We start from the raw sequence: 27,852 nt of genomic DNA on the forward strand, positions 1-27,852 counted from the left end.
AGTTCAGTTCCAGTTCAAGTTCCAGCTCAGCTCCAGCTCAGCTCCGGCTCCTGTTCCAACTAAACTCTTGCTCCTGCTCCAGCTCAGCTCCAGCTCCAGTTCCTGCTCTGCCCCAGCTCCAGCTCCAGCTCAGCTCTAATTCCAGCTCTGCTCCAGCTCCAGCTCAGCTCCAGTTCCAGCTCTGCTCCAACTCAGCTCAGCTCTAGTTCCAACTCTGCTCCAGCTCAGCTCAGCTCTAGTTCCAGCTCTGCTCCAGCTCAGCTCTAGTTCCAGCTCTGCTCCAGCTCAGCTCAGCTCTAGTTCCAGCTCTGCTCCAGTTCCAGCTCAGCTCTAGTTCCAGCTCTGCTCCAGCTCAGCTCTAGTTCCAGCTCTGCTCCAGCTCAGCTCTAGTTCCAGCTCTGCTCCAGCCCAGCTCAGCTCTAGTTCCAGCTCTGCTCCAGCTCAGCTCTAGTTCCAGCTCTGCTCCAGCTCAGCTCTAGTTCCAGCTCTGCTCCAGTTCCAGCTCAGCTCTAGTTCCATCTCTGCTCCAGCTCCAGCTCAGCTCTAGTTCCAGCTGTTCCAGCTTCAGCTCATCTCTAGTTCCAGATGTGCTCCAGCTCCGGCTCTAGCTGAGCTCCGGCTCCAGCTCAGCTGTAGCTCCAGTTCCTGCTCTACTCTACCTTCAGTGCTAGCTCAGCCCAGCTCCAGCTCCAGCAGCAGCTCAAGAGATTCCAACTCCAGCCATCCCACCCTCAATTCCAGCCCTAAATTCTGAGGTTCGGCCTCAGGACTCCCACCCACCACAACACAGCACCTCCTCTTGGGCAGCCTCCTGGCCATGATATTCCCAGTTAGCGTCCTTGATGAGGGTCTGGTCTTGCTTCCTCAGTGAGACAGGAATGAAGAAGCCTGCACCTTCCTCCTCCACCTTGCCCTCTCACAGAAGCCTCTCAACTGCTCTCCAAAGCCCCAGATTGGGGCACTGCTGTGCAGTCGGGGTTCTGTCTAGGCCACCTCAGAGGTCATAAAGAGGCTGCAGGATGGGGCTGGAGTGATAGCACAGCGGGTAGGGCGTTTGCCTTGCACGCGGTCAGCCCGGGTTCGATTCCCAGCATCCCATATGGTTCCCTGAGCAGTGCCAGGAGTGATTCCTGAGTGCAGAGCCAGGAGTAACCCGTGTGCATTGCCAGGTGTGACCCAAAAAGCAAAAAAAAAAAAAAAAAAGAGGCTGCAGGAGCTCCTCTCCCAAGTGTGCGCAAGCCCAGGGCCTGTCAGTGAACACACGAATTCACGAGACCCTCCCTTACACAGCCACCAAACTACTGATAACCATCATCCCTCCTGGGAGCCTGGAGTAGTGCCCAGAGAGGTGGAGGTACCATATTCTTAGCCAAGGCCAGGGAGCTTTATTTATTTTTTTAAGTCTCAATATTCCTTCACTGAGGCTGACTTAAACAATCGTCAGGGGCATTGACCTGTTGTTATTTTTTATTTGCATTTCCCTGATCATCAGGGATGATGAGTGCTTTTCCAAATGCCTGTTGGTGTCTTTTTGTCATCTTTGAGGAAGTATTACTTTAGTGCCACCACCTTCCCCCATTTCTGGTGGGTTTCTTTGTTGTTAAGTCCTGTGAGTGCTCTTCATCTCTTGGCTAGTGGTTGGATAAGTGGTGTGTGAATATTTTCTGCTGTTCTGTTTTTTATTTTATCCATCCTTGTGGTGCTATTGAACTTATCCTGATATCCATTATATCTCCTACTCACACGAAGTGAAGTTAAATATTTCTGTGATAAAACTAGCACAGCGGGTAGGGCGTTTGCCTTGCACGTGACTGACCTGGGTTCTATTTCTCCGTCCCTCTTGGAGACCCTGGCAAGCTATCGAGAGTATCCTGCCCACATGGCAGAGCCTGGCAAGCTCCTGTGGCGTCCTTGATGTGCCAAAAACAGTAACAACAAGTCTTACAATGGAGACGTTACTGGTGCCCGCTCGAGCAAATCGATGAACAATGAGACGACAGTGCTACAGAGCTAAACCTCTGAGAAGCTTGGAAATCCCATTATTAGTAGTGTTCAATCACTTGCTTAATGTGGAAAGTGCTGTTTCTCCTTTATAAATGTATAACTTCCCTCTGGTAATCTGGTCATCAGTAAGTGATTAGTGGGGATAGGACTTGGATTCTGAATGAATATACTGTTTCCAGTCAGCTTCATTTCTGAAGATGGATTGTCCGTGACTTAGTCAATTATTACATCTGGGGTTGCACATGGTGACTGGTCAATCTATTCCCAGCTCTGGCTCAGCTCCAGTTCCAACTCCTGCTCCTAATCAGCTCCAGCTCGGCAACTGCTCCAGCTCAGCTCCTGTTCCTGCTCAGCTCTAGTTCAACTCCAGCTCCCAGGGGCGAGCGTAGTGGCCTCGCAGAGGCTGGCACTCCCGTTCTCGCAAGTGCCCATCGGACCAAGCTGCTGAGTAGCTCTCGGTTCCTTTATCTACATCCCTCATATCCTTTCAAAGGTTGTCTCCGTTTCACCTCCCAGTCACCTCGCGACCTGCCCTCTCCAGAGCTTAAGCCCCAAGGCATCTGTTCGGTCTCGGTCACACCCCCTGGGAGTTCTAGTAACGCACAGACGCAGACCGTTGGTCCGCCTCCCCCGCAGCAGCGCGCCCGAAGCAGGCGCGCGCCCAGACCAAAACGAATCGGTGCGCGCGAGGGTCGGGGTGCGGGTCTCGAGGCGGGAGGGCGCGGACCTCGGCGCGCATCCCTCCCGGCACGCAGCTCTCGGCGCCCTCCCGCACAACTTGCCCTCGCGCGACCCGCTCCCGGCAATCGCGTAACCCGAGCCTGGAGCGCCGAAAGCGAGGCCCGAAGAAGATCCGACCGCCCATAGGCTAAGACTGCTCTGGGGGCGGGCTCTTCTTGCAGAAACGGGTCTCTTATTGGCTAACCTTCTAGACTGAGACTTGGGATTGGCCGAACTGCGGCCGGAGCCCCTTTGCGGAGGAGAGGCGGGGTCGAAGGGCGTGGCCGGCGCCAGGTCCCGCCCTAAACGCGCCAGGCACGGGCGAAGGGACCGTGATCTCCGTCCGGGACCCCTGCTTCGAGGCCGCCGCATGGGGCTGCCGCAGCCGGGGACGCCCGCTGCAAGCCCGCTCCGCGCGTCCGAAACGCTCGAGGCACGGTAGGTAGCGGCGCGCGCGCGGGTGCGGTAGCCCGGGGGTGTGTGTGGGGGGACGCCCGCGCCCCGCCGAGCGCCACCCGGGGGCCCCTCTGTCCCGGCGGGTCTGCCGGACCGGGCCGCTGGGCCTCGCGTCCTGCGCGGAGAAGGGCACAAAGGCTTTGCTCGCGCCCCCGTCTCCATCTCGCAGGGGGCGCGGAGGCGGGAGCCGGGCTGGGGAAGCCCCTTGCGGCGGGGTGCGTGCGGGGGGCGCGCGCCAGTGCACGCGTGTTACCCGCCGAGCAGCTGCGCCGTGTCGCCAGTGCCCGAAATCGCGGCCTCGCTCCCAGACGTGCTTTCTTTGCCCCGTGTCCTTGCCGGTACCCAGGTGGCCCAGAGAGTCGGCGGCAGCCCCTCGCCTGGGCTTTTTAAATATAAACCTCCCTCTCACCAGCCCGCCCAGGGCCGTGCCCACTGCAGAGATGCCTGGTAGCCGCCACGGTCGTGGCAGCTCTCGCTGCCAAGGGAAGGGGCAAGATCTCTGCCTTTTTTTTTTTTTTTTTTTGCCCAGGAGGGCCACCCTTTCTCACCGTCATCTCCAGAACTCGTCCTAGCAGCCCAGGGGCACAGGTTTCCAGTCCTGTTAAAAGGATAATTATTTAGGTGGAAGGTTCGGTGTGTTGTTTGCAATTAAAAAATGGCAAGCCAATGCCAGAGCAGACTGGTCCTCCCTGGGAGCTCCTCGGTGTGGTGGGCAGGACGACGGGCATTCTCTGGAGTACCCCGACCCTTCCTAGAGGTGGGGTGTAGAGGGCGTTTGAATGCACCACGGTGAGTGTGCCTGGAGCTTGGTTAAGAGAAGTGGAGCTACTACGTCTCATGCCTGTTCCCTCCACCATCCGCTCCCTTAAGGGCTACTGCCACAAGGAAGAGCAGAGAACTCTGGTCTCTTCTGGAAAACTATCTCTCGCCCATCTTGCCCCAGCCTCCAGCTAATAATTTGGACCTCCTTCTAACCGCTTCTGTTTTTATACATCACACTGTACCATTGTGGGCCCTGGCACAATGCTGGGAACATACAAGGCCCTCGATGATTGAAACCCAAAGAAAACAAACAAGCAAAAAAAAAAAATCAGCTCTGTAGCCAAAAGTTGACCAAGAAAAAACAAAACAAAACAACCCTTTAGATTTCTTTCACTTGTGGGACCTGTTACTCTTACAGGGCAGGGAGGCCGCTGAGCTCTGGCAGCGACTCACATCGAGCTGAACCTGCCATATTACCAACTCTGGATAAGTCACTTCTCTGCCTGTGTTTTCCCATCATAAAATGGGAGTTCTCACAGTAACTTCCTGGGTCCTGAAGTGTTGAATTATTGACATAAATTCATGGCACCAGAAAAAAAAAAAAAGCTTAGGAATTGGTAGGACAAAACAGATGCTTGAAACAGATCCACTACTACTAATTATCTGTATAATATATATAGTATAAAATATTTACTCTCCAGTGTCTCTCTGCCTTTGGTCCTTATTTTTTCCTATATTTAAAAAAAAAAATCCCTTCAGCTTTTTCTGATTTCCCCTGTTAGCCCCACAATAAAAGAATTCCATAGAAGATAAACATTTCTGCACTTAGAGCCTGGCTAGAGCTTGCTTAAGGCCAAATCACTCTTTGGCCAAGTAGGATGGTACTCTTCGATACGCTCTTAATGAGATCTGGTGCTTGAAGGGGTGGTGTAGGAGCAGAGGAGAAAAACAGATGGGGCCTGATGCGGCAAACAAGCCCCTTAGCTAGAGAGGCAAAACCTTTGGGGGGGTTTGGATAATTGAAATCTGTTCTCAGGAAGTGAGACCCACTTCGAAGAAACTCACTTCAAAGTCGTTCCCAAGCATTGTGTACTGTGGAGGAAGCTTCCTGTTGGCTTCAGGCTGCCTTGCCAGACTGACACACAGGTGGCAACTACACCCCAGGGAGGCACAGCTTCCCATCAAGGCTTTCCTGTACCTGCCCTGCTTGCTGGTCATAGGAAGCAGCCCAAGTTTGGAGTTGTACATTTTCTTCCAGCTCTAGAGAAGGCAGTTTCTCTGAAATTATTTGGGGTCTCCAAAAACAGATAACCTTCCTCTCCTCACTTGTAAGATTACAGATTACTGGGCTCTTGGCTCTGCTTTTCACTGTGGCCACCGTGTGTCCCGAATGCCCTCAGTGGCATACTCTTCGTTCTGGAGGTTCTTTCCAGCTGTGCCCTTCTGTAATTGCAGTGAAAACTACCATAAGGTTGAGGTTTTGGTTTGTCCTGTTGCAGCAGTCTGAAGGACCTGGGCCATATCTTTCCTGTGTGCCTGGCATGAGGGGGCAAGTGGTTGGAAAGCCGTAGGATTGCTGCTTTTCAGAGTGCTGAAACAGGCCTGCTTATTCACCTGGCCCCACTGAATTTTGATTCTAAGGCTCTGGGACCTGAGGACCTGCATCCCTGTAAGTTCTGAGATGGCACTTTTAAGTGAAAGGGTGCTGACGAGAATCTGCATTTGCCTTTTAGAAACTGGTAACTGGTTTACTTTTCTTTTGGTTCCCCTTCCCGCTCGAGTGTTGCTGTTGCAATGACTGGGGGGGATGTGGAGGGGGTCACATGTGTGCAAGGTTATGGTGCTCCCTAGGCTTGCACACTCAGCCTCAGTGCTGCTATTCCTGTCCCTAGTTGCAGTGCTTGCACCTGTATGCTCTATGAGCTGAGTGTTTTGTGGTGATTGTGCACACTGATTGTAATGCTTGCAGGGTCCCTGGGGTGCTCAGATGTGCTCCCCAGGACTCATGCTCCTGACTGTGGAGCTAACACCTTTAGTTGCGGTGCTCACCAGGGATACCATGCATTGTTTAAGCTGTGCGCGTGTATCAGGCTGCAGTGCTCTGGAGCTTGCTCACCCCAGCAGTGTGTGTTTGTGTGGGGAAGGGGTCCCAAACTCTGGGACCAGGCTCCTGCTTGGTGGGAAGCAGCCTGAACAGAACTTAGATCACACTGGCAGTCACTGTCACCTCCTCGGCCATCCTCTGCCTCAGGGGGGTGACTCACTCACTCTCTCTCTCTCTCTCTCTCTCTCTCTCTCTCTCTCTCTCTCTCTCTCTCTCTCTCTCGCTCTCTCTCTCTCTCTCTGCCATCCTCTGCCTCAGGGGGGTGTGTGTGTGTGTGTGTGTCTGTCTCCTCTCTCTCTCTCTCTCTCTCTCTCTGCCATCCTCTGCCTCAGGGGTGTGTGTGTGTGTCTGTCTGTCTCCTCTCTCTCTCTCTCTCTCTCTGCCATCCTCTGCCTCAGGGGTGTGTGTGTGTGTGTGTGTGTGTGTGTGTGTGTGTGTGTGTGTCTGTCTGTCTGTCTGTCTGTCTGTTTCTCTCTCTCTCTCTCTCTCTCTCTCTCTCTCTCTCTCTGCCATCCTCTGCCTCGGGTGTGTGTGTGTCTGTGTGTGTGTGTCTGTCTGTCTGTTTCTCTCTCTCTCTCTCTCTCTCTCTCAGCCATCCTTGCCTCAGGGTGTGTGTGTGTGTGTGTGTGTGTGTGTGTGTGTGTGTGTGGTGGGGTGTGTGTGTTTGTACTTGCAAGCTGCTGCCAGTTCTGTGCTCAGGGGTCACTCCTAGAGTATTCAGGGAACCAGACATTGCTGGGGATCAAACTGCAGTCAGCTGCTTATAAGTGCCCTAACCCCTGTACTATCTCACTGGCCCCAGGGTTTGTTGTTGTTTATTTAGGGGGCAGGGGGCTTGGGCCACACCCAGCAGTGATCATAACCTATTCGTGACTCTACTCAGGAATGACCCTGGATAGTGTCTGGGGACCTTATGTGGTTCCCGGGATTCAAACCTGGGTCAGCTGGATGTGACACAAGCGCTTTAAGTCCAGTACTAGCTCTCCGACCCTTACACATGTATTATTTTACTGTTTTTAACAATCTTTCTATTTACTTTCATTATGACACAATATTTAGTGAAAATTGAGTCAAGCAGGCTCCAGGAAGAGTTAAAAGGAAGTAGTCCAAAAAGTAAGAAAAAGTCAGAGAATCGCCAAAGCACAAAGAGGTGAGTGCCTCTTGTTCTCTACACGTGACCTGTGTGGGATTGAGGATTGGGATCTGAGCAGCCAAAGCAAAGAGGAACATTTGACCAGGTTTGCCAGTCCCTATAAAGTACTAACAATCCGGTTGCTGGGTGAAATAGCTGTTTCTGGTAGTGAGAGTGGAGAGTTCTCCTCCCCTGGGTGCTCCGGGGAGGAGGCACTGAGCACCGTTTCTTAATAGCATCTCTTGAGATAATCAGCTTCCTTCTGTCTTCGACCTCCCAAACTGGTCTGGACAGGGAGGCCTCGGAGGGCAGGAGGGACCTTTGTTGTTTCCAGAAAGCAGCTTTTCTGCCTTGCTGGGTGGTGGGAACAAAGGGCCCAGTTGAGCGACAATCAAACCTCAGCATCCTCGTCACCCCACAGGAACAATCTGTTGGCCTGAGAGGAAACCTGAGAGCTCGGGGGTGCGGGGAGGGGTGACTGGGAGCTCAGCCAAGCTCCCGCAGGATGTGGCAGTTGTGTCTCTTCTGAGGACAGGCCTCTGAAGACCCTCGACCAGCTACCTGACCAGCCGGATGAGCCTGAGGGGGTCTCCCACCACATGGCTCTCCGTGCAGTGTTCCCCAAGGGGCGTGAGCTGCCCTGGGGCGCAGGGGCCGTCCAGGGAACAGAAGTAACCTCTGTGGGGAACGGGGCGCCTGCTGTTGGCTCCCTTAGGAAAGTGTGTTTCCTGGAAAGGTGGCAGTAGGCCACATCTGTGTGGAAACTCCGCACTAGAGGGTCCCAGACCCGGAGGGACTCTTGGCTTTAGGGAGAGCCCAGTACGAGCCCACCTAGGGGAAGGGGAAGGCGCTGCCCAGCTCCATACTTTGCGTCCACTCTCCACTTAGCGGGGGTGGGGGGTGAGGGGGCCTGGGAGGGGGCCATGACGCTCTGCTTGATCTGCCCCCAGACACTCGAGGGCCTGGCACTGGCCCTTGCCCATGGGCCATGGGTCTGCGGCCACTGCCCGCCGCCTCCCAGCTCTGAGGCAGGCGCAGGCCTCCTGTAATTGCCCCATTGTTGGCCTCCCCCATCTGTATCCTATGCCTTTTCATGCCGCCTCCCACATCCAGTTGCCTTTAAGTTCTGTTCTCTAAATTAGGCTCCCCCAGAAACCCACAGCGCTGAAGGATGCGGGCACACACCCTGCCCACCCTTCGAGGGGGCAGCTCCGTGTTCTCGGAGGAGCCGCCACACCAGGGCTTCTTTGTGTGTCTCCAGTCCCAATACAGGTCTGTGCATTGACACTGGGCACCTCTTCCCCAGTGCCGTGGCTTGGTACAGATGTGGGGCCTGGGCCCCGGAAGTGACAGGGGTGGCTCTGCCAGGAGAGACCTGGCCTCTGTGGCAGGTCCAGTGGCTGACTGTGCACTCAGGGCTAAGCTGGCAGAAATCAGAAATCTCAAGGGAGAACCCTGGCAAAGCGTTTTGTGTCTGAGGTGTTCTCCTGAGTGATTCCTGCACTGGAGAGGGCTAGTGAGAGGGGAGTCTCCCCACCCCGGCCTCCTGTCTCTGGCCTGGCAGCGGTGGCAGATAGCAGGGTGGGTCAGGTGTCCAGACCGAGCAGTTAGCATTTCCACATACACGGTGCGGGAGTGTATTTTTACTGTAGGCGAGAGTGAGCCAAGCCCTCGTCACTCCTAATTATATCCAGCAGGTCATATGGCCTCTGCATAATCTGGAAACCAGTGGAGAGCTTGAAGCAACATCGCAGATGAGCCTTCTGGATCCTAAAGTTCACAGCCTGGGCTCTGGATTTGGCCCAGGGCAGCAGTTTTGAGCATATGCATCTTTCTCAGAGGGAAGAGGGGGAAGCCCCCACCATTGGGGCTTCTCGGCCATGAGTCCTTTAGTGTGACCTATGGGACTTTTAGGGCGGAGGCTGACTCTCCCTCTCAGCCTCCTGGGACCCTGTATAATGTCTTAGACTTGAGCCCCAGAGTGCTCTGTTTTTTAAAGCTGCTGGCCTGGGAGAGGGTGTGGATCCGTCACAGACTGGCATTTCTGAGGTCTGGCCAGTCCAAGTGCACACATTCTCTTGTTGACGTGGACTAGCATCTCTGAGCCTCGGTGTTGCCGTCCTTGAAGGCGGAGAAGAGGACCCGCCTCGTACAGAAGGTCCCATGCTGACATGGGTGGGTGTGAATGAAGGTCCTCCCCGTCAAGGGCTGCAGGGCGGGTTGTGGTGGTGGGTGGTGTGGGTGCTCTGTGGGGCCTCCGAAGTTCTGCCTGGAGGGGTTGTGCTGTGCGGACCCCAGGTCATTCGTGCGTGTGTCCATGGTCCCCCATCTCAGTGGAGTTGGCAGTACCTCAGAGATCCACTGATGCCAGACCAGTGGAATCAGCCGGAGCACATTCTCACCACATCATGCTCTACTGGACGCTGGTTTAAAAATATGAAATAGCGGTCAGAACAATAGTGCAGTGGGGAGGGTGTTTGCCTTGCGCGCAGCCGACTTAGGTTTAATCCCTGGCATCCCATATGGTCCTCTAAGCACCACCAGGAGCAAGTTCTGAGTATAGAGTCAAGGAGTAACCACTGAGCATCACAAAAAGCAAAATACATATGTACATATTTTTGTAAAATATGTATAATGATATATTTATACATATGTATATGGAGGCTCTTCATTTCTAAGGAAAAGTCTCTAAGCATTTTAAGAAAGGGAGTGGGGGGAGGCTCAGTGGCAAAGCAGTTGCCTTGCCGGAGAGTTTGACCCCTGGGCCCACAGTCCCTGCAGCATGACTGTGTGTGGTCCCAGCACCTCCCGAGTATGTGGCTCAAATGCTGCCAGCAAAATAAGTTCTGAGCAGCGCAGCCACGACCGTGCAAGCATCCCGGCCGTCAGGAGTGTGGGGCCCCTGTCATTGTGGCAGCTGGCCCTCAGCAGTATATCCCAGCATTTGCCGCTTCCTGTAGGAAGAGGCAGGGTAAGTGGATGCTCATGTTTGTCTGCAGGGAGCCCTGAGAGGTAGACTCAGAGGGCAGAGACTATTTCCCTCCGGGAGACTGTCCTGTATTTGAAAAATAGTTGCTGGGCTGGAGAGATGCTACAGTGCATAGGACACTTGCCTTGCACGAGGCCGAGCTGGGTTTGATCCCTGGCATCCCATATGGTCCCCCGAGCACTGCCAGGAGTGATTCCTGAGTGCAGAGCTAGGAGAAACCCGAGTATTGCTAGCATGGCCCAAAAAGAAAAAAAAAAAAAAAGAAGAAGAAATTGCTTTTCCCCCTCAGCTGTGTGCCTGGTCAGATGACTTCTTGGACAGGTTTTGTTTTGTTTTGTTTTGTTTTTTTGGGTCACACCCGGCAATGCACAGGAGTCACTCCTGGCTCTGTACTCAGGAATTACCTCTGGCGGTGCTCAGGGAACCAAATGGGATGCTGGGAACTGAATCCCGGTTGGCCGTGTGCAAGGCAAATGCCCTACCCGCTGTGCTATCACTTCAGCCCCCTTCTTGGACAGTTATGTCATCACCTCCCCCAGGACCCATGCCCTCAGTGACCTGTGGGCTGGGCCGGTCTCGGGTCATTTCAGCAGCACCTGCTCGCTCTGAGGACTCTGCTGTGGGTTCCTGCGCCCCTGCCCCACATGCAGCTATGAGAAGTGACTGAAGCTTCATGTGAAGTTGGGTGGAGCCCCATGTGCACAAGCGGGCAGGGCAGTAGAACGCAGCAGTCTTGGGGTACGTGCCGCCTCTCCCGTGTGTCCCATCACAGGACCCAAGGCGCATCCACAGCCTCCACTTTCTCAGGCTTCCCACCACCACTGCCCCTCTAATCACCCCTCCCCGTCTTGGTCCCCGGGGAAGCCAGGCTAGTCTTGCAGTGGTAGCTTTGAGGTCGGCCCTGTTGCCAAACCCCTTCACTCCAGCTGCCCAGGACCTCCCTTCTGAGCCCTCGGGCATGCTCCTTGCCGGTGGCCCAGCACTCCCGGCCTGGCTTAGGGGGACCTCCCTGTCCTCCAAAGTGCTCACTCAGATGGGCTTCGTTGACGGAACTCACTCTGAGAGCTCCCCTGCTTCTGCCCCCGCCTGCCCCCGCCTGCAGGCTGCCTGTGCCCTGCTAATGCTTTGGTCAGCCAGCCCCCCTTGCTGCGATCACCTCAGTTACTGGGCCCAGCACCACCCAGACTCGGGTAGGAGCCGCTGCGCTCTAACGGGGGTCCTTGTAGGACTGAGATTCCCACCTGCTCCACAGCCTGGTGCTGTGGGCTCGGGGGCATCTGCTGGGCCTGGCAGAAGCCTGGGCAGGCCCCAACCTGCCAGTCTCCTGCGCAGAGCGTGGGGAGAAATAGGTCTCTGGGGACAGGGCAGGGCCAAGTCCTTACTTGGATATGAAGCAGCTTGAATGGACCCACCTGGGTGCCTGCACCACCCACTTAAAATGGAACCAGTGATAAGGTTCTGCTTCCCCTTGGAAGGTTCTGGAGGCAAGGAAATGGTCTCTTGATCATGAAAACTCAAGAGTTCCCTGGAGATGAGCTAAGGACCTCTCTCTCGCTTTCCAGGGAGCTGAAGCCTGAGCACCAGGCCCATGGCCCTGGGGGAAGAACAGGGGGTCGCCCCCGAAGCCGAGCCCTCCAGCCGATGGACATGCAAGCAGCAGGAGGGGGACTCCCTGAGCCCCCTGAGCAAGGAGCAGCCGCTCCGCCTGGAAGCTGAGGGGGGCCCTGCCTCCCCCGTGTGGGGGGCCGAGGGGTGCCTGGCGCCTGCCTGCAGCAGTGGGGCAGTCTCCCAGCTGCAGGCCGACAGCCCTGGCCGTGAGCCCACCCCCAGGTGCCTGGTACCTCCAGGGGAGCCACTACTGCCTGCTCAAGGACAGGTAGGATCGGGCGGGGCGGGGGGTGACCCGTGACGCCGGTCTCCTCCATGTCCTCGCCCCTTTCATGCGAGGGTGCAGTTTCACAGTCTGGGCTCCTGGGGGGTGACTCCTATGCTCAGGTCCACTTGGGGTGGGGCCTTAGGGTCAGCAGTGGACCCCCAGCCTGGTGCTGGGGTGCTACAGCTGAGAGCCTGCTCCCCACAGTGTCGGTAGTGGGGTGTCAGGGGGTCCCTGGGGTCATCTGGACAGGTCAGAGCAGTTAGCTTCTGAGGACTTAGGGATGGTCCCTTGGGTCCACGGAAGTACTGTCCCAGGCACAGGGTGCTCCTGCGGCCTCCCTGATGCAGTGTCGCTATACCCAGTGTACGAGTCCCAGTCGGCTGGGAAGGTGACATGCATGACTGTCCTTCCCGCTCTAATGGCCTATTACACCCTTCCTGCCAAGGCCTCCATGGCTGCAATCTCCTGGGTGCTGTGGTGGCCGTGGAGCCTGTCCTCTCAGAGGGCGCCAGGGAGCAGGCTGTGAGAGCAGCTGGGCAGCTGGGCCATTTCTTTCCGCTGCCCAGCCCTCCCCAAGATGCGTGTCTAGAAGAGCAGCCGGGTGCGTGGGTGTCTCTGCTCCCCACCCTACACCCGTGAGCCCTCATCAAGGCAAGCAGTTCCCAGTGGAGGGGTGCAGACACCCACTAGCTTCACACTGCCGGGAGGAAGCAGCTTTCCAGCCCACGTCTCTGGGGAGGGGGCTGCCCTGCTGCAGAACCCGTAGCTGAGAGTGTGTGGAGGAAAGCTTGGGGGCCTGAGGGCTGATGAGTTTGGGTACAGCAGCCTGCTCCCCGGAGCGGCCTGGGCCGGCCTCACTGCACCTGGCTACTCCTTTCCAGAACCTTCCCCAGGTATCATCCTCCCCTCTCCCTTCCCCCACCCCCAGTCTGTCACCTGAGGCAGGAGCTTGGTCTGGGTCATGTTCTCACCTGGTGCCTCTTCTCCCCTCACGGTTGCAGATGGAGGAGGCCAGGCCCTCTGCCCCCGAGGTGTGCCCTCAGAGCCCCGCTGTGGCAGAAACGACATCCCTTTGCTCAGGACACGGCGCTGACACAGAGGAGTACCCGTCAAGGTGGAGGGCGGCGGGGAGCCCCCGGGCTGCTGGCCCTCTGTGTGTCGGCAGCAGTCTCCGCGATGCTTCCCCCGTCCAGGTGGCCTCCTCCTGGGAGCTGGTGGTCCCGCCGGGCACCCCGTCTGCCCTGGGCCCGGGCCCTCAGCTGCAGTGGTCGTCACAGCCCCTGTCCTCCGGCGTTGAGGAGCCCGCGCTGGGCAGAAGACGCCTTTCCTTCCAGGCTGAGTACTGGGCCTGCGTGCTGCCAGACTCGCTGCCCCCCTCCCCTGACCGCCGCTCCCCGCTCTGGAACCCCAACAGGGAGTACGAAGAGCTGCTGGACTACACCTACCCGCTGAGGCCCAGCTCTCAACTCCGGAAGCACCGTGCCTGCCGTGTGCCAGCTGACCCGGCCCTGCAGGACTCCGGGGTGGACCTGGACAGCTTCTCTGTCTCCCCAGCGAGCACCCTCAAGTCCCCCGCGAACATCTCCCACGGCTGCCCACTAGCAGAGGCAACTGCCCTGTCATTCTCGGGGCCCGCTGAGCCCCACCTCAAGCGGCGGCCCTCCAGAGCACCCCCGAAACAGGGTGGCCCGGGGCTCACATCAGGGGCCCAGTTTGCCTCGACCCCCATTGCCACCAGCAGTCGGGATGGTCCCCAGGAGAGCCGAGAGCCAGTCCCGAGGCGCCCAGCGGCCTGCCTGCCCAGGGACAGACGCCTTGAGCTGGGCGCCCAGCTGAAGACCTGGAACAGGCCCGCACCCCGGCCAGGAAGCGAGAAGGGGGGCCAGCAGAGTGAGGGGCGCTCCGGATGGCGAGCTGAAGTGGAGGTGGAGAGTGACGACGAGTACCTCGCCCTGCCCACTCGGCTTACGCAGGTCTCCGGCCTGGTCGCATACCTGGGTTCCAGCCCTACCCTGGGGAGCCCGCCCCCGGGGGCTGCCAACGCTCAGAGCTCCTTTGGGGCCTCGGACAGCGAGGGGCCCACTTCCCTCCCGTCAGACTCCAGCCAAAGCCAGCTCCCCTCCAGGGCGGCCCTCAGAGGGGCCAGAGCCCCAGCGGGACAGAGCCCCTGTTTCCTACGCCCCTCTGTCCAGGCTCGGGACTCTGCGGGGGCTCCGGGTGTAGTCAGCAGCCAGGCTCGGGGAGTCTCTGCCGGACTGCTGAGGGCGGCCGCCTGCCTGGAGGTCGCATCGAGCCCAGAAGTGGGAGGTCCGCCTCGAGAGGGAGAGCAGGGGAGAGAATCGTTGCTGCAATGTGTGAAGGTAAATGCGACCCTGTTGTCGGGCACAGTGGCCGCACCTGCTCCTCCTGTCTTCACCTTCTCCCCAGTCATGACTCACCAGGGCCCAATGGAGGGACAGGCCACAGCACCTCAGTGACCTGCGAGCCAGGGACAGTCGGAGCTGCGGCCTGGGCTCCTGACTACTCCCAGGCTGCTCCCCCAAAGCCTTGACCCTGGGGAGGAAGCTGCCTCTCAGAGGTCATGGGGCTCAGCAGAGCGGAACTTGGGCAAAGTGAGGTGACTGCAGAGTCAGGTCCATCCCACAGGCCGTGTCCTAGCCTCCAGCCACGGCCCCTCTGTAGTAGCTGGGTGAAAGGCCATGGGCCTTGGGCAGCCATCATGGCACATATGTCCTTGAGGCCTGATCCAGTTTCGTTTGCATCTTGGCAGAATGTGCAGCCATGCCTCAGAGCTGTTGCGTGGGGGGCATGAAATGAGTGCTTGAGGGCTTTGTGCCACCTGACACGGGAGGTTCAGGAGGTGCCATCCTCACTCAGAGGCCCAGCAAGCACGAAGCCACCCAGCAGGTGTGGGTGGATGCCCAGCTGTTCCCTGGCACTCAGGAGGGTGCGGAGCTGCCTAGTGCCCTGTGCATCACTGGGCCTTTAAGAAACAGGACTCTGTGAGACTGGGGACTCAGGTCAAGTATGTAGCTCATGGTAGCTGGTGGGATTTGACACCCAGTTTCCTCAACAGTGCGGGAGCAAAGCAAGGACAGATAGGTTTCATCTGTGGGCTCAGCTTGGCCTTGACTGAAGTCATGTATGTTCATTGCTGCCCCAGAAATCATTCCAGCGTTGGCAGTGGTGCTGACCCAAGTTGGTTTCTGTGGCAAGCCAGCCACTTCTGGGTGGTTCTTTCCCGTGCCCTTGCCCTTGCCCTCCTGGCTCTACTCCCACCTTCAGAACTGGCTGTGTTCAGCCTATTAGTTGGTGTTATACCAGGGTAAGGGGAGATGGAACCAAAGTGGGAGCCCTTTATATTGGCCTGGCAGAGTCTGGAGTGCTGAGGTGGCAACGGGCAGGGAGAGGAACACCTTCAGGAAGGGAGAGTTCTAGCAAGGTGCACAGTCGGCTCCTAGAGTCCCCCAGATATTTTTAGTCTTAGAGAATGTAAACAGCTCATCAGTTAACATCAAGTGTTCTTCTGTCCACACAGACATTCTGCTGTCAGCTGGAAGAGCTGATCCTCTGGCTGTATACTGTAGCAGACATTACCAACCACTTGGCACCACCCAAGTCCAATCTTACAGGTCTCAAGTCTTCTCTGCAGCTTTACCGGGTAATATGCGGGCCTGGCTGTTCTCGCCTGGAAGTCGTGCCTAAGTCACTTAATTATAGAGTAAACTAGCAAGTAATGGATGTCTGTGTTGCTCGGCTATTCACCTGAAGTCTAATCTGAGGTTCTTTTCGATTCTACATTCTGTGAAACTGAAATGTAGGAATTATCTCCCAGGCCAGAGACCTGAATAAATAGATTTATTACCCATTTAAAAAAAAAAAAAACCAAACCCACTGATTTGCAAAGTAAACATTTCCCAGATGCCTCAGGGATTGATAAGTACAGTCCCTAGACTGGTTACATGTGCTGTTAAGTGAAAGCAGAGGTTCAGATTTTTCTGTGTTCAGTCCCCACACTTGTCTCCACATTGAACAGGGTATGTGTGGAATTTGTTCAGCCCTCCAGAAAGTTCTGTCAGACAGCACTCTCTGTCCATACGGATTTGAGCTGAAATATAGTACTCTAAGATATGCATCAGACAGGTGGTTGTACTGAGAGCTGCCTGTCCTCATCCTCAGTTTTCTTAACTGGATAATAAATTTTAGAGGTACCCTCAGTATTGTCTTCTGGCTTCTGGCACATCTGGTTGGCCAAGACTGTGTAGGAGCAGAAATAGGATCTGTTTTAAGGTGGTGAAATCTCTAGGGGGGAATATGATGTAGGCAGGTAGATAGGAAAAGGCCCTTGGCAATGAAAATTGAGATTTAGCAGAGTCTCTGGGAAGGAGACTCTTAAGATGTGCAGATCTTAAGATCTTAAGATGTGGAAGAAACCATCAGCAGACCCTGAGGATAATGGACCCCTCCCCAGGAGGTTCCCCAAAGAAGGCCATCACCACTCCCAACCTCCCTGGTAACCTTAGCAACGAACTTTTACCTGGAAAGAAACCCCATGTGGGTGGGGGCAGGTTGGAGAAACCCTATAAAAGACACCTTGAACAAAGGAAGTGCGCGCATATGCTGCTTGAGCCCATGTGCTGCTTGTGCCATGTGGCCAAGCACATGTGTCGCCCGCATCTCCCCCCTTGAGATGTGTACTTTCATGCTTTCGTGTCCAGTGCTAGGATGTGTGTAGAGCTCTCTCCATCTTTGGAGGAGCCCGCGTTCTTTCTTGAGGGCGTTACTCCTACTGGTTTTCCCTTTCCACTTATCCCTTCCTCCTTCCCTCAGAAACCTCTAAATAAAATCTGTTACTTCAAAAAAAAAAAAAAGAAATAGGATCTGTGATCTGAGCTACATGCTAATCTGAAAAGATTTTTCTGTAACAGTTTTTTGGATGTCCACTACTTTACAGTAACCGGGAGCGTATCTTCAACAGAAGAGGGCATGCTTTACCCGTGCTAGGCTGGGCTGGGTAACGGGCTCCCACATGGGCTCCCAGGGAGGCAGGGACTTTGCCAAATTGGAAGAAACTAGAATTAGCAGTCAGACCTCCAGGGGGCGCTCTCTCGCCCTATGGGAATGCTGTGTCCTGCTATCTGGAGTAGTTGCTATCAAGCTGAGGAGGACCTCTGTGGCCCCATGTGCATGCAGACAACTGAGGAGCCACACTGGGGGAGAGGAAATTTGCCTTTTTGCATACATCTCTGTTGCCTTTTCTTCTGGTATACCTCAGCGCCACCAGTGTGAGTGGGTGCCAAGTAGATTTGTATGCCTTCATTTATTATCCCCCATGAGGAAAATTGTGTTCCTCAACTTCCATACGAGCCAGAAGCAGCTATCGTATTCTGTGAGCAGAGTGGAGAGCTGAGGGGCTGGAGCGATAGCACAGCAGGTAGGGCCTTTGCCTTGCACACAGCTGACCCGGGTTCAAGTCCCGGCATCCCATATGGTCCCCTGAGCACCGCCAGGGGTAATTCTTGACTGCAGAGCCAGGAGTGACCCTTGTGCATCGCCGGTTGTGACCCCAAATTAAAAACAAACAAACAAAAAAACAACAACAAAAAAACCAGAGTAGAGAGCTGAGCTGAGATTAGCCCCTGCAGTTCAGTGAAACATTGCTCTTGCGTGTCACCTACATGACCTTAGTACAGAATAGTCACCCCCTATCCCATACAGGATGGCGCATGATTTATATATTTTCATAAGAGCTACCTGCTTAAATGCCTGATAAAGATGTATACATGTGCTGGCTTAATTTGTTTCTATCTTAAATACTTGAACTTGTGTCAACTCAATTTATGGCAACGTATGAACTGCATATAATTAAAAAAAATAGTATAGCTATTAGGACAAAGGAAAACTGAAAGCAGTTTACTCTTAAAAGTAAACATAAAGAGTAAAACAGACACTCAGTGGTTTCCCTGATGCCTTGCATAAGCCAAGGCAGGTTATCTGGAGGATGCGGCCAATAATAATAGATCACTTGCAGTTCTTACCAGGTTCGTTAGGAAAGAAGTCTGCTTTGAGAATCTGAACCCCGTGAGCTTAAAGAGACCACTATGAACTGTGGCCCAAGAGGGAAACCTTGATTAAAAGCGCTTCACAAAATAATAATAATAATAATAATAATAGCTCTATACAAGTCATCCTCAGCTTGGGGCGTGGGGGCAGGGCTATGTGAAACTATGGAAAAAGAACTGACACTATTTACCTTAAGCGCAAACTACTGTTGGGGACTTAAGTGGGGACGGAGAGATAGTGCAGTGGGTAGGGTGCTTGCTTTGCACATGACTAACCTGGGTTCAGCCCCCAGCATGCCAGACGGCCCCCTGAGTAACTGTTGGTTATGGCCCCAAAAGCACAAATAATTAAGACTGGGTGGCTTTATCTTCTAGGTTAGAGGAGAATCCATCTACCCTGCATGGGTTCACTTTGAATCATTTTTCAAACCAAAATGCTAATGAATTGTCTTTCTTTTTCTGATATGCCTCAAGCAATTTAAGAAAGATATAGATGAGCACCAGCCCCTAACAGAGAGCATCTTACAGAAAGGAGAAATTCTTCTTCAGTGCCTGTTGGATAATACCCCAGGTGAGAAGGCTTGAGGTTTGAATCGAGTCCACAGTCAATCGTTCAGGGACCCACACTGTCACTGGTAAGGAGCCAGCCAGGCCAGGTCCTCCACAATCCCCCCCTAACTTAGATGCCCATGACCATCTGCCAGTCCCTTACACCAGCCCTGCGAGTTCAGCCACTTAAGGCAGCAGTTACTGAGACTGAGGTAAGCCAAGCAGATGTTAGATGTCAGGCCTCAACGGTGACGCTTTTGCTCCTGCTTTCATCTCCCTTTGACAGAGGTAGGGCAGCCTTTACAGTTCCCCAGCACAGGCTGAACGAGTACTCTGGGGAGGATTTATGTAAGGATCTGAGGAGTCTGTTCAGAAGAAGCTGAGACCTGTGAGAGACAGGCTGGGGGTGGCACACTAAGCTCAAGACCAGCTTGCAGGAGGGTTGCCAGTAGAGGAAAATAGAACGATCAGAGATACTGGGTACATTAAGCTTGCAACTGGCTTGATTCTTGCTGGACCTATGCAGCTCCACCCTGTGTGTAAGGATTAACTGTACTAGATCAAATGACTGGAAACTAGTGTCTGAACCAGCTGGATGTGTTCAGTTAAAATACTAATGTCTCCCTGGAAAAGATTATTTCAATCACATTCCAGCTTTCCTTTTACATGGCTCCAAACAAACATGCTAAAAAGTAAAAGTTCAAAAATCAGTCTGCTGGATTCTGCTGACCAAACCCAGGAGGGCAGAATAAAGGCCTAAAGGTGGAAGGGTAAAGCCAACAATTATTCTCTGGAGCCCTCTGCATTCTTTGCGGGCCTCAACAGCCCTAGGGGGGAACTTTGCCCTGTGACATTGCACTGCTCTGCTTCTAGGGGCCCTCATTCTTTCTCCCACCCATCTGTTGAGTCCTCTGCAGATACACAGCTTCCTCTTTCCCTTCCGCTGCTGGCAGATGTTGCAACTGTGGCAGGAAACTAGGGAGTGTTAACACAGCTGATAAAGGCACAGGAAGCTACAGCAGCCTGTGTTTAACAAAGGAAATAAAAAAGTAAAGGGGGGTGGGTGGAACAAGCCCTGCCTGTTCTCCCAACCTAGCCCATCCCTTCCTCAAATAAGCATTTGGTTTGTGGGAGTGGATCTTGCCCTAAAAATCTTGTTCTAGCCTAGTTTCAGACCATTTCTTTCCTATTCACTTAGCACCCACAAAAAAAAAAAAAAAACACCACCAAAAAAAAAACCAAAAAACAAGTTCAGAAGCAGTCTGCAATGGATGCTAAGTGACAGTCACCCCAGTATCCCATCTGGTCCCCTGAGCCCACCAGGAATGATTCATGAGAGCAGAGCCAGGAATAACCCCTGATTGTTCCTGGATCTGTGGCCCCAAAATAAAATGCTTCAGAGCAGTTTACCAGCGAATCATGCTTATAGGGCCCTCTGAATCATGTAATTCCAAAGTCAAGTCAGGTCAACCTTCCTTCAGCTCTGATCAAAGTTAACATAAATCCTCCCTCTTGTGTGCAAGAGAAGTTCCTAAGGCGTCACAGTTAAAACTGGACAGGATGAAGCTCCATGGTACGGCACATGCCTTATATGTATGAGGCCCTGAGCTTGAGCCCTATCGCCCCCAGCAAAAATGTATTTATATATATATTATATATATAATACACACACATATATATGGCGGACATTCTGAAAATTGCCATGGTCCAAGTGTCTATAGCCCTGAACTTTTTTTTTTTTTTAATAAGTCTGCATGGTTTGGGGGCCTAACTGCGTTGAACTTAACTTGTCAGTGTTAAAGGATGCCCTCGAGAGAATCTCCCAGCAGCCCAGCATGCTGGAGAGTCACGCAGATCACCTGTATGACTCCCTCCTTGCCTCTCTGGATGTGCTGGCTGGCTGCACTCTCATCCCCGACAGTACACTGAGGACACATCCAGATACAGACCTGAAGTTCAGCCTGGTGAGTAGAAAATGAGAAGAAAATCTACGCCTGTAGCTCAATGCTGGCATAAATACAGAGCTCCTGGCAACTAATCATGTCAGATGAAATGCTGGGAGAAGCCCCTGGTACTGAACAGGGGAAGGTTCAGGGTCTCCGGTGATAAAGACAGCCCTGCTGCAGGGCTTTGCTACTCACTTGGTCCAAATACCCCCGCTTCTGACAGTCCCTTACCAGCCCCATTCCCAGGGTCAGTGGCAGTAAAATATATACTGCTTCTTAAAATGTCTGCTCGTGCATTTACAAGGCTGCTCCTCTGCTTGCCCCAACTCATTGTTCAGCACCAGCACCAGGCAGTTTTTATTTTTGTTTTAGGGTCACAGCTGGTGGTGCTTACTCCAGGCTGTGCACTCAGGGGCTGATATGCGGTGCCAGGGATTGGACCTGAGTTGGCTGCATGCAAGGCAACTACTTTCTGTTCTATTTCTCCGGCCCTGCATGCAATTTTTTTTTTTTTTTGGCCACACCTGGCACTATGCAGGGCTTACTCCTGGCCTTGCACTCAGAGATGACTCCTAGCAGGCTGTGATATGGGGTGCCAGGGATGAAACATGCCAAGGCAAATATGCTGTGCCATTACTCTGCCTCACCAAATGATTCTTGATGGCACCAGACAGCCGTAGAGACCAGTTACTGATCATGCCCTGCACCCACCCTTCTACAAATTTTCCCTATCACTCCATTCCTAGAAGAGCCAGGGGATAGGTGCACTAACATACCTAGGACACTTAACAGGACAACTTTCTTCTTATTTCTGAGGAAAATCCAACAGTGATTGGGAAGGGAGGCTAAGAGAGCAGAGCAGAAGGGCCTAGTGTCCACTCTGGCATCCCCCCTGCCCAAGGCCTGTAATTCCACAAGGGATTTTGCTTTCTCTAAACCTACTCTCCTACATATAAAATATGGGGCTTAAGAGATTTTCTAGAAGACATGCAGGGGTGCTGGGGGAATTCACTGTAAACAAGTTAATGCATAAAATCCATATATGTCAAGTACAGGGAGTCCCTGTATTCGCATTAGAGAAATATAAGCAGTGATTTAGTTTTGAAATGAATGCAGGTAACTGCAAGTGTCAATTCTTCCTCTGCATATAACTCATGCTTCTTCTTCTCTTCCAGTCATCTCCTCAGGCAGAGACATAATCTACCAGTCAAAATCCAGATGGTGGGAAACTTTCAGGAAGTTCTTCAGTAAGAGCCATGTTAACACTGAACTATCAAGAGGGAAACAACTCTAATGTACTAGAGCTTTAGAATGCCTTTCTCTTCCCTTAAGTAAGGTTGTTGAGTTAACTTTTTTTTTTTTTAAATTTAAAACAAATTCTTCCAAACTAAGGTTTTTCCTTTTGGTGCTTCTCTACAAATACAATCTGGCTTTGCAGTTTTGATAAAATGATAGGAAGATTGTTTTTATTCTAAACCTTTATCCAGTTTAAAAAAAAAAAAAAGAAGGAGCCGAGAAATAATAAAGGAGTTAAGATGTTTGCTTGCATGTGGCCAGTGCCACGTTTAGTCCCTGGCACCACATGGTCCCTTGAGCATCCACAGGTGTGGTCTGAATAACCCTTGGCACCAGAGCAACACTGCATCCTTGGCTCCCTGACCCAAGTGTCTGAAATTACAGGTACATGCTCCAGCTCTGCCCAGAGAGCAAACAAACCCTAAAACTACCTGCTAAGATAATTTAAAGGGGCCAGAGATCACAACAGATAGAGGCTTGTCTTGCAGGCAGCCAACCCAGGTTCAGTCCCATAACAGCACCTCGTGTTCCCCCAAGCTCACGAGGACTGATCTCTGAGCACAGAGCCAGGAGTAAGCCCTGAGTACTGCCATCTGTGGCCCTACATCTGGCATACAACAGTGCCAGAGATAGGCCATGTGTGTTCTGTCCAGTGCTCCCCCCATCACCAACCCCCCACTCCTAAAGTAGAATATTCCCACTTGGCATGATTCGGCATGTAATTTTTTGATCCTGGGAATACTTTTTTTTTAATTACATATAAATTGTGTTCCCTGACCTAAAAATATCTACCTATATATATAGATCAATGCTGGCAAAAGTACAGCAAGTAGGGCACTTGCTTTGCATAATGCCAGCCCAGGTTTGATGCCCCTGCCAGGAGTGATTGCTGAGCACTGCCAGGTGTGGCTCAAAAATACAAAAAAACAGCCTGCCAAATATGATGGCTGTACTTCAAGAGAGAGGGAAAAGCTTGTACTTACTCATTTTAGAACCCAAGCGACTGAAAAAGTGAAAGGTCAGGAAGGTTACAAAATAAAGCTTATTAGGTTTATAAGCTACTCAAGATACTAGGAGAGACTTTAACCCTCCAGATTAATAGACTGTTACAATCAAATGAATCTCTACAAAATATCTGGGACTGCATCTTTAAGACTTAAGGATCCATCTGTCTACCTAAGTAATACCTTAAAACAAAATGTGATGGGGAAAACAATTGGCAAAGGGTAGGTAAATCAGTAGATGAGCAGAAACAGCTTTGGACTAACTGCCTATCCACCTTAAGGGTTCCACTAGGATGATGCATCCATCCTTACTGGCCTCCTCCTCCCCATCCCCCTTGGACAAGTAGCTCAAGGTCAGGGAAGGGAAGAGTATCTGTAGCATTACCCAGCCTCATTAACTACAGAAACTAAGGCTAAAAATACACTGTAGGAGAGGACAAAAAGGACCTCATTGTTGATGAGGAGTAGACCTTTAAGTAACCTGATAGGAAAAAAACTGTTTAAGCAGACACTTAAAGAGTCAATTCTTTGTCTTGTGTTTGGTTCTGTGATTTAAACCCAGGAGTTCACACATGTGCAGGCAAATACTCTAAGGCTGAGCTAATTCTATAATGTTTTAAAGCAAAATGACTGGCTAAATGCTGGTAACCAAGTTATGCAAAAACAAAAGCATGACTTTCTCCATTTTTGAAAAAGGTTAACTGAGTCATGAACATGGGAGGAAAATACATCCCCCTTAACCCCCTCCCCAGCCTCCTGTCTGGTAATATAATGGGCTAAGGCTTAAGAAAGAGTTTTTCATACTTACAGGCCAAGGTAAGCACCTAAAAACCTTTAATTTAAACTCGATTCTCACCTGAGGAGGGTGCTTAACCTTATTAACAAAATGAACAAATCATCTTGAACTTAACCTTATTAATGAGATGAACAAATCATCTTGAACTCAGAGCATAATTTTGGAACACTATGCAGACCTGTAATAGCCTCTCAAAACAAAACTAAATTAAAGAAATTTAGGGCTTCAGAGTTGGGAACTAAACCACACAAACGTTTATGCAGTGCCAGGGCTTGACCCTAGGGCCTCACACATTAAACATGCACTCTACCACTCGGCCAGTATCCCCCAGTCCTAAGCCACACGGTCTTATTAATATTGCCTTGTGCATCTTATGAGTTATTAATTTTCTTCTTTATAGTATCTCAAACTTTTTAGCAACTGGAAAATATTTAAAGATTAACTATAAAGCACTAGGTAAGATTCAATAATAGCATATAAAATGGGCTATTTCAAGTGCCTGGATTTACTGGATTTACCACTATGCTTAAGAGTATGATCAAAATTTTTTATTTAAATACACTGAGATTTTTTAAAATGAAATCATTTTTGGAAGAATTAGATTTCTGATGATAGCTGATGATGCTCTGGGTTTGCTCGCAGTGGTGCTGGGGGCAGACATGTGGAACCAGGGGTCAAACAAGGATTGCCAGCACCAAGGCAAGTGCCTTAACTCTTTTATTATCTCCGGCCCCCATAACATTTTTTAAATGCCCAAGATTGGTATTAAAAATACTTATATCTGATGGTATCTTTACTTAAATTGACATATATTTTACCTTTTCTTTGCTATGGCTATATATTGGTACATGCCTTCCCACAGGATAACTTTTAGGAGCTAAGGCCATTTACTAATATTTGATAGGCATGAAAATAGCTCTTTTGTTAGCCAAAAAAAAAAAAAAATCCAAAAAGTTTCAAGGAAAGTATTAGTTTACTGAGTTGTCTAGGATATTTTTGTTCATTTTCTTTGAAATAAGGTACGGTCAAGGGTGCTATCTGGATCTAGCTGTCAATGTCCCCACGGTGCAGCAGCACACTATAATTTTATCTAAAGTGGTGCTTTAACAAGTCTTAAGACCTCCCCTGAAATCAAGCTAAAATTGTTTTTAGCCTAGAAAGATGCCACCAGCAGAAAGGATTCCATGTGCAGGTGTGGCCAGGCTGAGTCAAGTATCCTGGCTGGGCGTTTTACCTGTAGTAAAATTCCACAGTACTTGTTTAAACGGATAGAACTGAACTCCACAGGGAAAATAGAGTACTAAAAGCTGGACTGGCAGTGTTGACATATGGCTGCTACTCTAAGCTCCCAGTTCTAAGTCAATATAGGGCAGTTTTGAAGTTTAAATGGGAACATAAAATTTTTGCTGCATAAAGAAAATTTTAGTCAGTGGTGGCTTTCATTCTGCAGGGTTTTCTAGTGCTTGTCACTGCTTAGGTTTGGAAGACTTCATTTGTGCAAGTTAATTTGTGGTCGCCAATTATAATTAAAACAATAATCAGCGCTATCCTTTGTAAAGAAACGAATTGTAAAGAAAAAAATGAAATTTTCTTTTTTGGGAGGATTAGATTTTATTAAACTATTAAAACCACTGGCTTGAGTTGTTTGTATTTGGAAATGGAATTAGAAATGTTTTCAAAACTGAATTTGTTGGCATTTCATAAAAGCTAATATGCAGCATGCTGTAGTGTCTTTTGCTAAGACTCAAACTGTTGACTGTCATGAAGAAAATAATCGAATTTTCAAAATTAAGTATGTAAATACACTTAACCTTACATTTATGTTACTTTTTGCTAACACCCAAGTTTGAATAAAGTTGCTTAAAAGTGCATGGCATTACACTAACATTTGTATCAGTTGATCTATGTCGAAAATTGTCTCTGAACTCCTTCCCCCATTGTATTGTACTGATAAGGCAAAAAATAAATCTATTTGAAGTATTAAAAGAAAGATCTTTTCCCAAACACCCACTGTTAACGTCAGGAATTTTCCAGCTGCCTTATAAAAGGATAAATAGATCCAACAAGCACGTCTATAATACAAAGTAAACTATGATTTTATTGTGAAATTCTCATAGATGGAAAATGTAATTTGAATATTATGTCCATTTCGTTTTACAATAATCTTACCACTTATTTTTGTACCATGTATTTCAGTTGCCTGTTTGTGAAAATAAAGGAACCTATTAATTTTTGGCTTGTTTTAGTTTAAATTTTTATCATTGAATTAAAGAAGAAACCTAACTCTGTTGTCAACAGCGACATGCCAGATCTAAAATAATGTTTTGGCTGCTGCTACCTCACTTCAGCCCCAACCCCAGCCCCCCACTCTCAGCCTGAGAAACAACCCTTGATTTCTGTCACTTTAAAATGCCAGTGTCAGCAAAGGGTTTGTTTCACACAATAAAACCCTAGAATCCTTTAAGGTCCTATTTAACAAAATTTTCACATGTGCAAAATTCCACTGAAATAAATATATTTCTTTCGTTTATTTCTATCCAGCATTTGTGTTTTCAGTATGGATATAATTTCTAAAATTAGGGCAATCACAATAAATTTCTCACTCTCTACTTCAATGTTTTAAGTCTCCTCCAAACCTAAGTTATACAATTGTGGAGGATAACACAGTTGACATCTGACTCAGAGCATTAAAAACAGCTCTGATGGATTAAAAACAGCATCAACACAGCAGTCTGATCATTTGCCAATTAGGAAAAAAAGGTGTGCTGTTTTCCACGTCTACCACAGATGAATTAACAAAATGAAGCCATTTCACATAGCTTTAGAGAAGGATCAAGGTATTAATAGGCTAGATAGCATATATACTACACTTGTTTCCCATAAAATTTAATCTCCCTGAACCACTAAGCTTGGCTAAATCTCAGAACACATAAGCCTCCGTAAGTCATTTATTGGGTATTATCTGGAAAGCATATTAGATACTGCTCTAAGATATAAGATAGGTCTATATGCCCTGGTTGCACACACAAAGGGCTGTTTTGATATAATGCAAGGTTCTATGTCCCTTTAACCATAAGAATTGAAACAATACTTATCACCATACAATTTGATATTACTTCCAATAAGTACAATATTTATTAAACATATCTTTCAGTTGTTTTGTTACATAGTGTGCAACAAATTACAATATTCTGCAGCCACAAATTATATGCAGATATGAAGAAACTATTAATCAGATAGTGTAATCTTTCCATTTATAACTCTACAAGGAAGAACTAGCAAAATCAGATCTTACATATAACATCTCACTAAACTTTATGCATGGAAAGTGACAGACACCGGTTGTGCTGTTTGATACAAAATGGCTGAACTTCATCTTCAGAAGACTAAACCTGACATCTAAACATGCCAATATAAACATCAAAACAAAATATATTCTAACCAACCACGGGAAACAGTCTGGTATCAGGAAAGCAACAAGGATTACACACATTATTTTATAAACCAGCACACAAAGGTTTAAAACAGTTCTGAAAATGAAGTTAGCTGTCTTGAGTCAAGGGAATAAAAAAAAAGTCAGTATTGACCATTTACAATCTCTGACCTTTGTGGAGACGGTAAGAATCTGTTGTAGTGCAGCTACATACAGTACAATTCAGGCAATTTTGTTTTTTCACTTGGGTTCAGATTGCAAATTCATTGCTGTGAGAAAAGGACGGAGGCAAGTTTTAGCAGCAACCTCCACCTGACTGTTTGACCGGAGTGCTCTGAATTTTAACATTGGACTTCTCCGCACCACCAGCTGTTGCTCCAGGACCCATTCGCTTTTTAATCTCAGCTGCCATTGTCATGAAAGACTGTTCTACATTCGTTGCGTTCTTAGCACTGGTTTCCAAAAATGGAATTCCAAGGGAATCAGCAAATTCCTAAGAAAATAAAAAGGCAAAATTAGCAATAATCTTTTTCGTTTAGTGTGTTTCTATTGTCTAAAGTACAAAGTGAGGAAGGGTTAAGTCCCCAAATCCAAGCATGCCCGACTACATGAAATGTCACTGTCAGAAATTCTATTTAGTACACCTACTTCCAAAGCTAAAGCGGCTACGATTGCTGTATCAGCCACAGCCATAAGTAATTCAAATCAAACAACTTGAAATTC

General features: G+C 50.3%; 2 protein-coding genes across 3 annotated transcripts in view; one reads left to right on the top strand and one right to left on the bottom strand.

Annotated features, from left to right (window-relative positions):
- The first annotated feature begins 3,015 nt into the window (after window positions 1-3,015).
- Window positions 3,016-25,930, top strand: CEP68 (centrosomal protein 68). Of its 2 annotated transcripts, XM_055120084.1 has the most exons (7): window positions 3,016-3,162; window positions 11,730-12,043; window positions 13,045-14,403; window positions 15,582-15,704; window positions 18,580-18,676; window positions 20,449-20,618; window positions 21,776-25,930. In XM_055120084.1, exons 2-7 carry the CDS (start codon window positions 11,756-11,758, stop codon window positions 21,797-21,799), a joined length of 2,061 nt encoding a protein of 686 aa, XP_054976059.1. In that variant the 5' UTR covers window positions 3,016-3,162; window positions 11,730-11,755; the 3' UTR covers window positions 21,800-25,930. The 2 variants fall into 2 exon arrangements, with proteins under 2 accessions (XP_054976059.1, XP_054976060.1); XM_055120085.1 differs by lacking the exon at window positions 15,582-15,704.
- The window catches only part of RAB1A (RAB1A, member RAS oncogene family), a 28,544-nt gene continuing 26,461 nt past the window's right edge, over window positions 25,770-27,852 (bottom strand). Inside the window, exon 6 of the mRNA XM_004609174.2 lies at window positions 25,770-27,622. Within this exon, the coding sequence (XP_004609231.1) occupies window positions 27,425-27,622 (198 nt within the window). The 3' untranslated portion in view covers window positions 25,770-27,424. The remainder of the gene's footprint in view (window positions 27,623-27,852) is intronic.

Source organism: Sorex araneus, chromosome X (genome assembly GCF_027595985.1).
Source record: "Sorex araneus isolate mSorAra2 chromosome X, mSorAra2.pri, whole genome shotgun sequence".
Classification (NCBI taxonomy): domain Eukaryota; kingdom Metazoa; phylum Chordata; class Mammalia; order Eulipotyphla; family Soricidae; genus Sorex; species Sorex araneus.

Bases quoted from the DNA above. Each gene is read 5' to 3' on its own strand.
- CEP68 (XM_055120084.1), top strand. From the start codon at position 11,756: ATGGCCCTGGGGGAAGAACAGGGGGTCGCCCCCGAAGCCGAGCCCTCC. The intron at 15,705-18,579 runs GTAATATGCGGG...ATATGCCTCAAG, and splicing joins CTTCTCTGCAGCTTTACCGG to CAATTTAAGAAAGATATAGA. The intron at 20,619-21,775 runs GTGAGTAGAAAA...CTTCTCTTCCAG, and splicing joins CAGACCTGAAGTTCAGCCTG to TCATCTCCTCAGGCAGAGAC.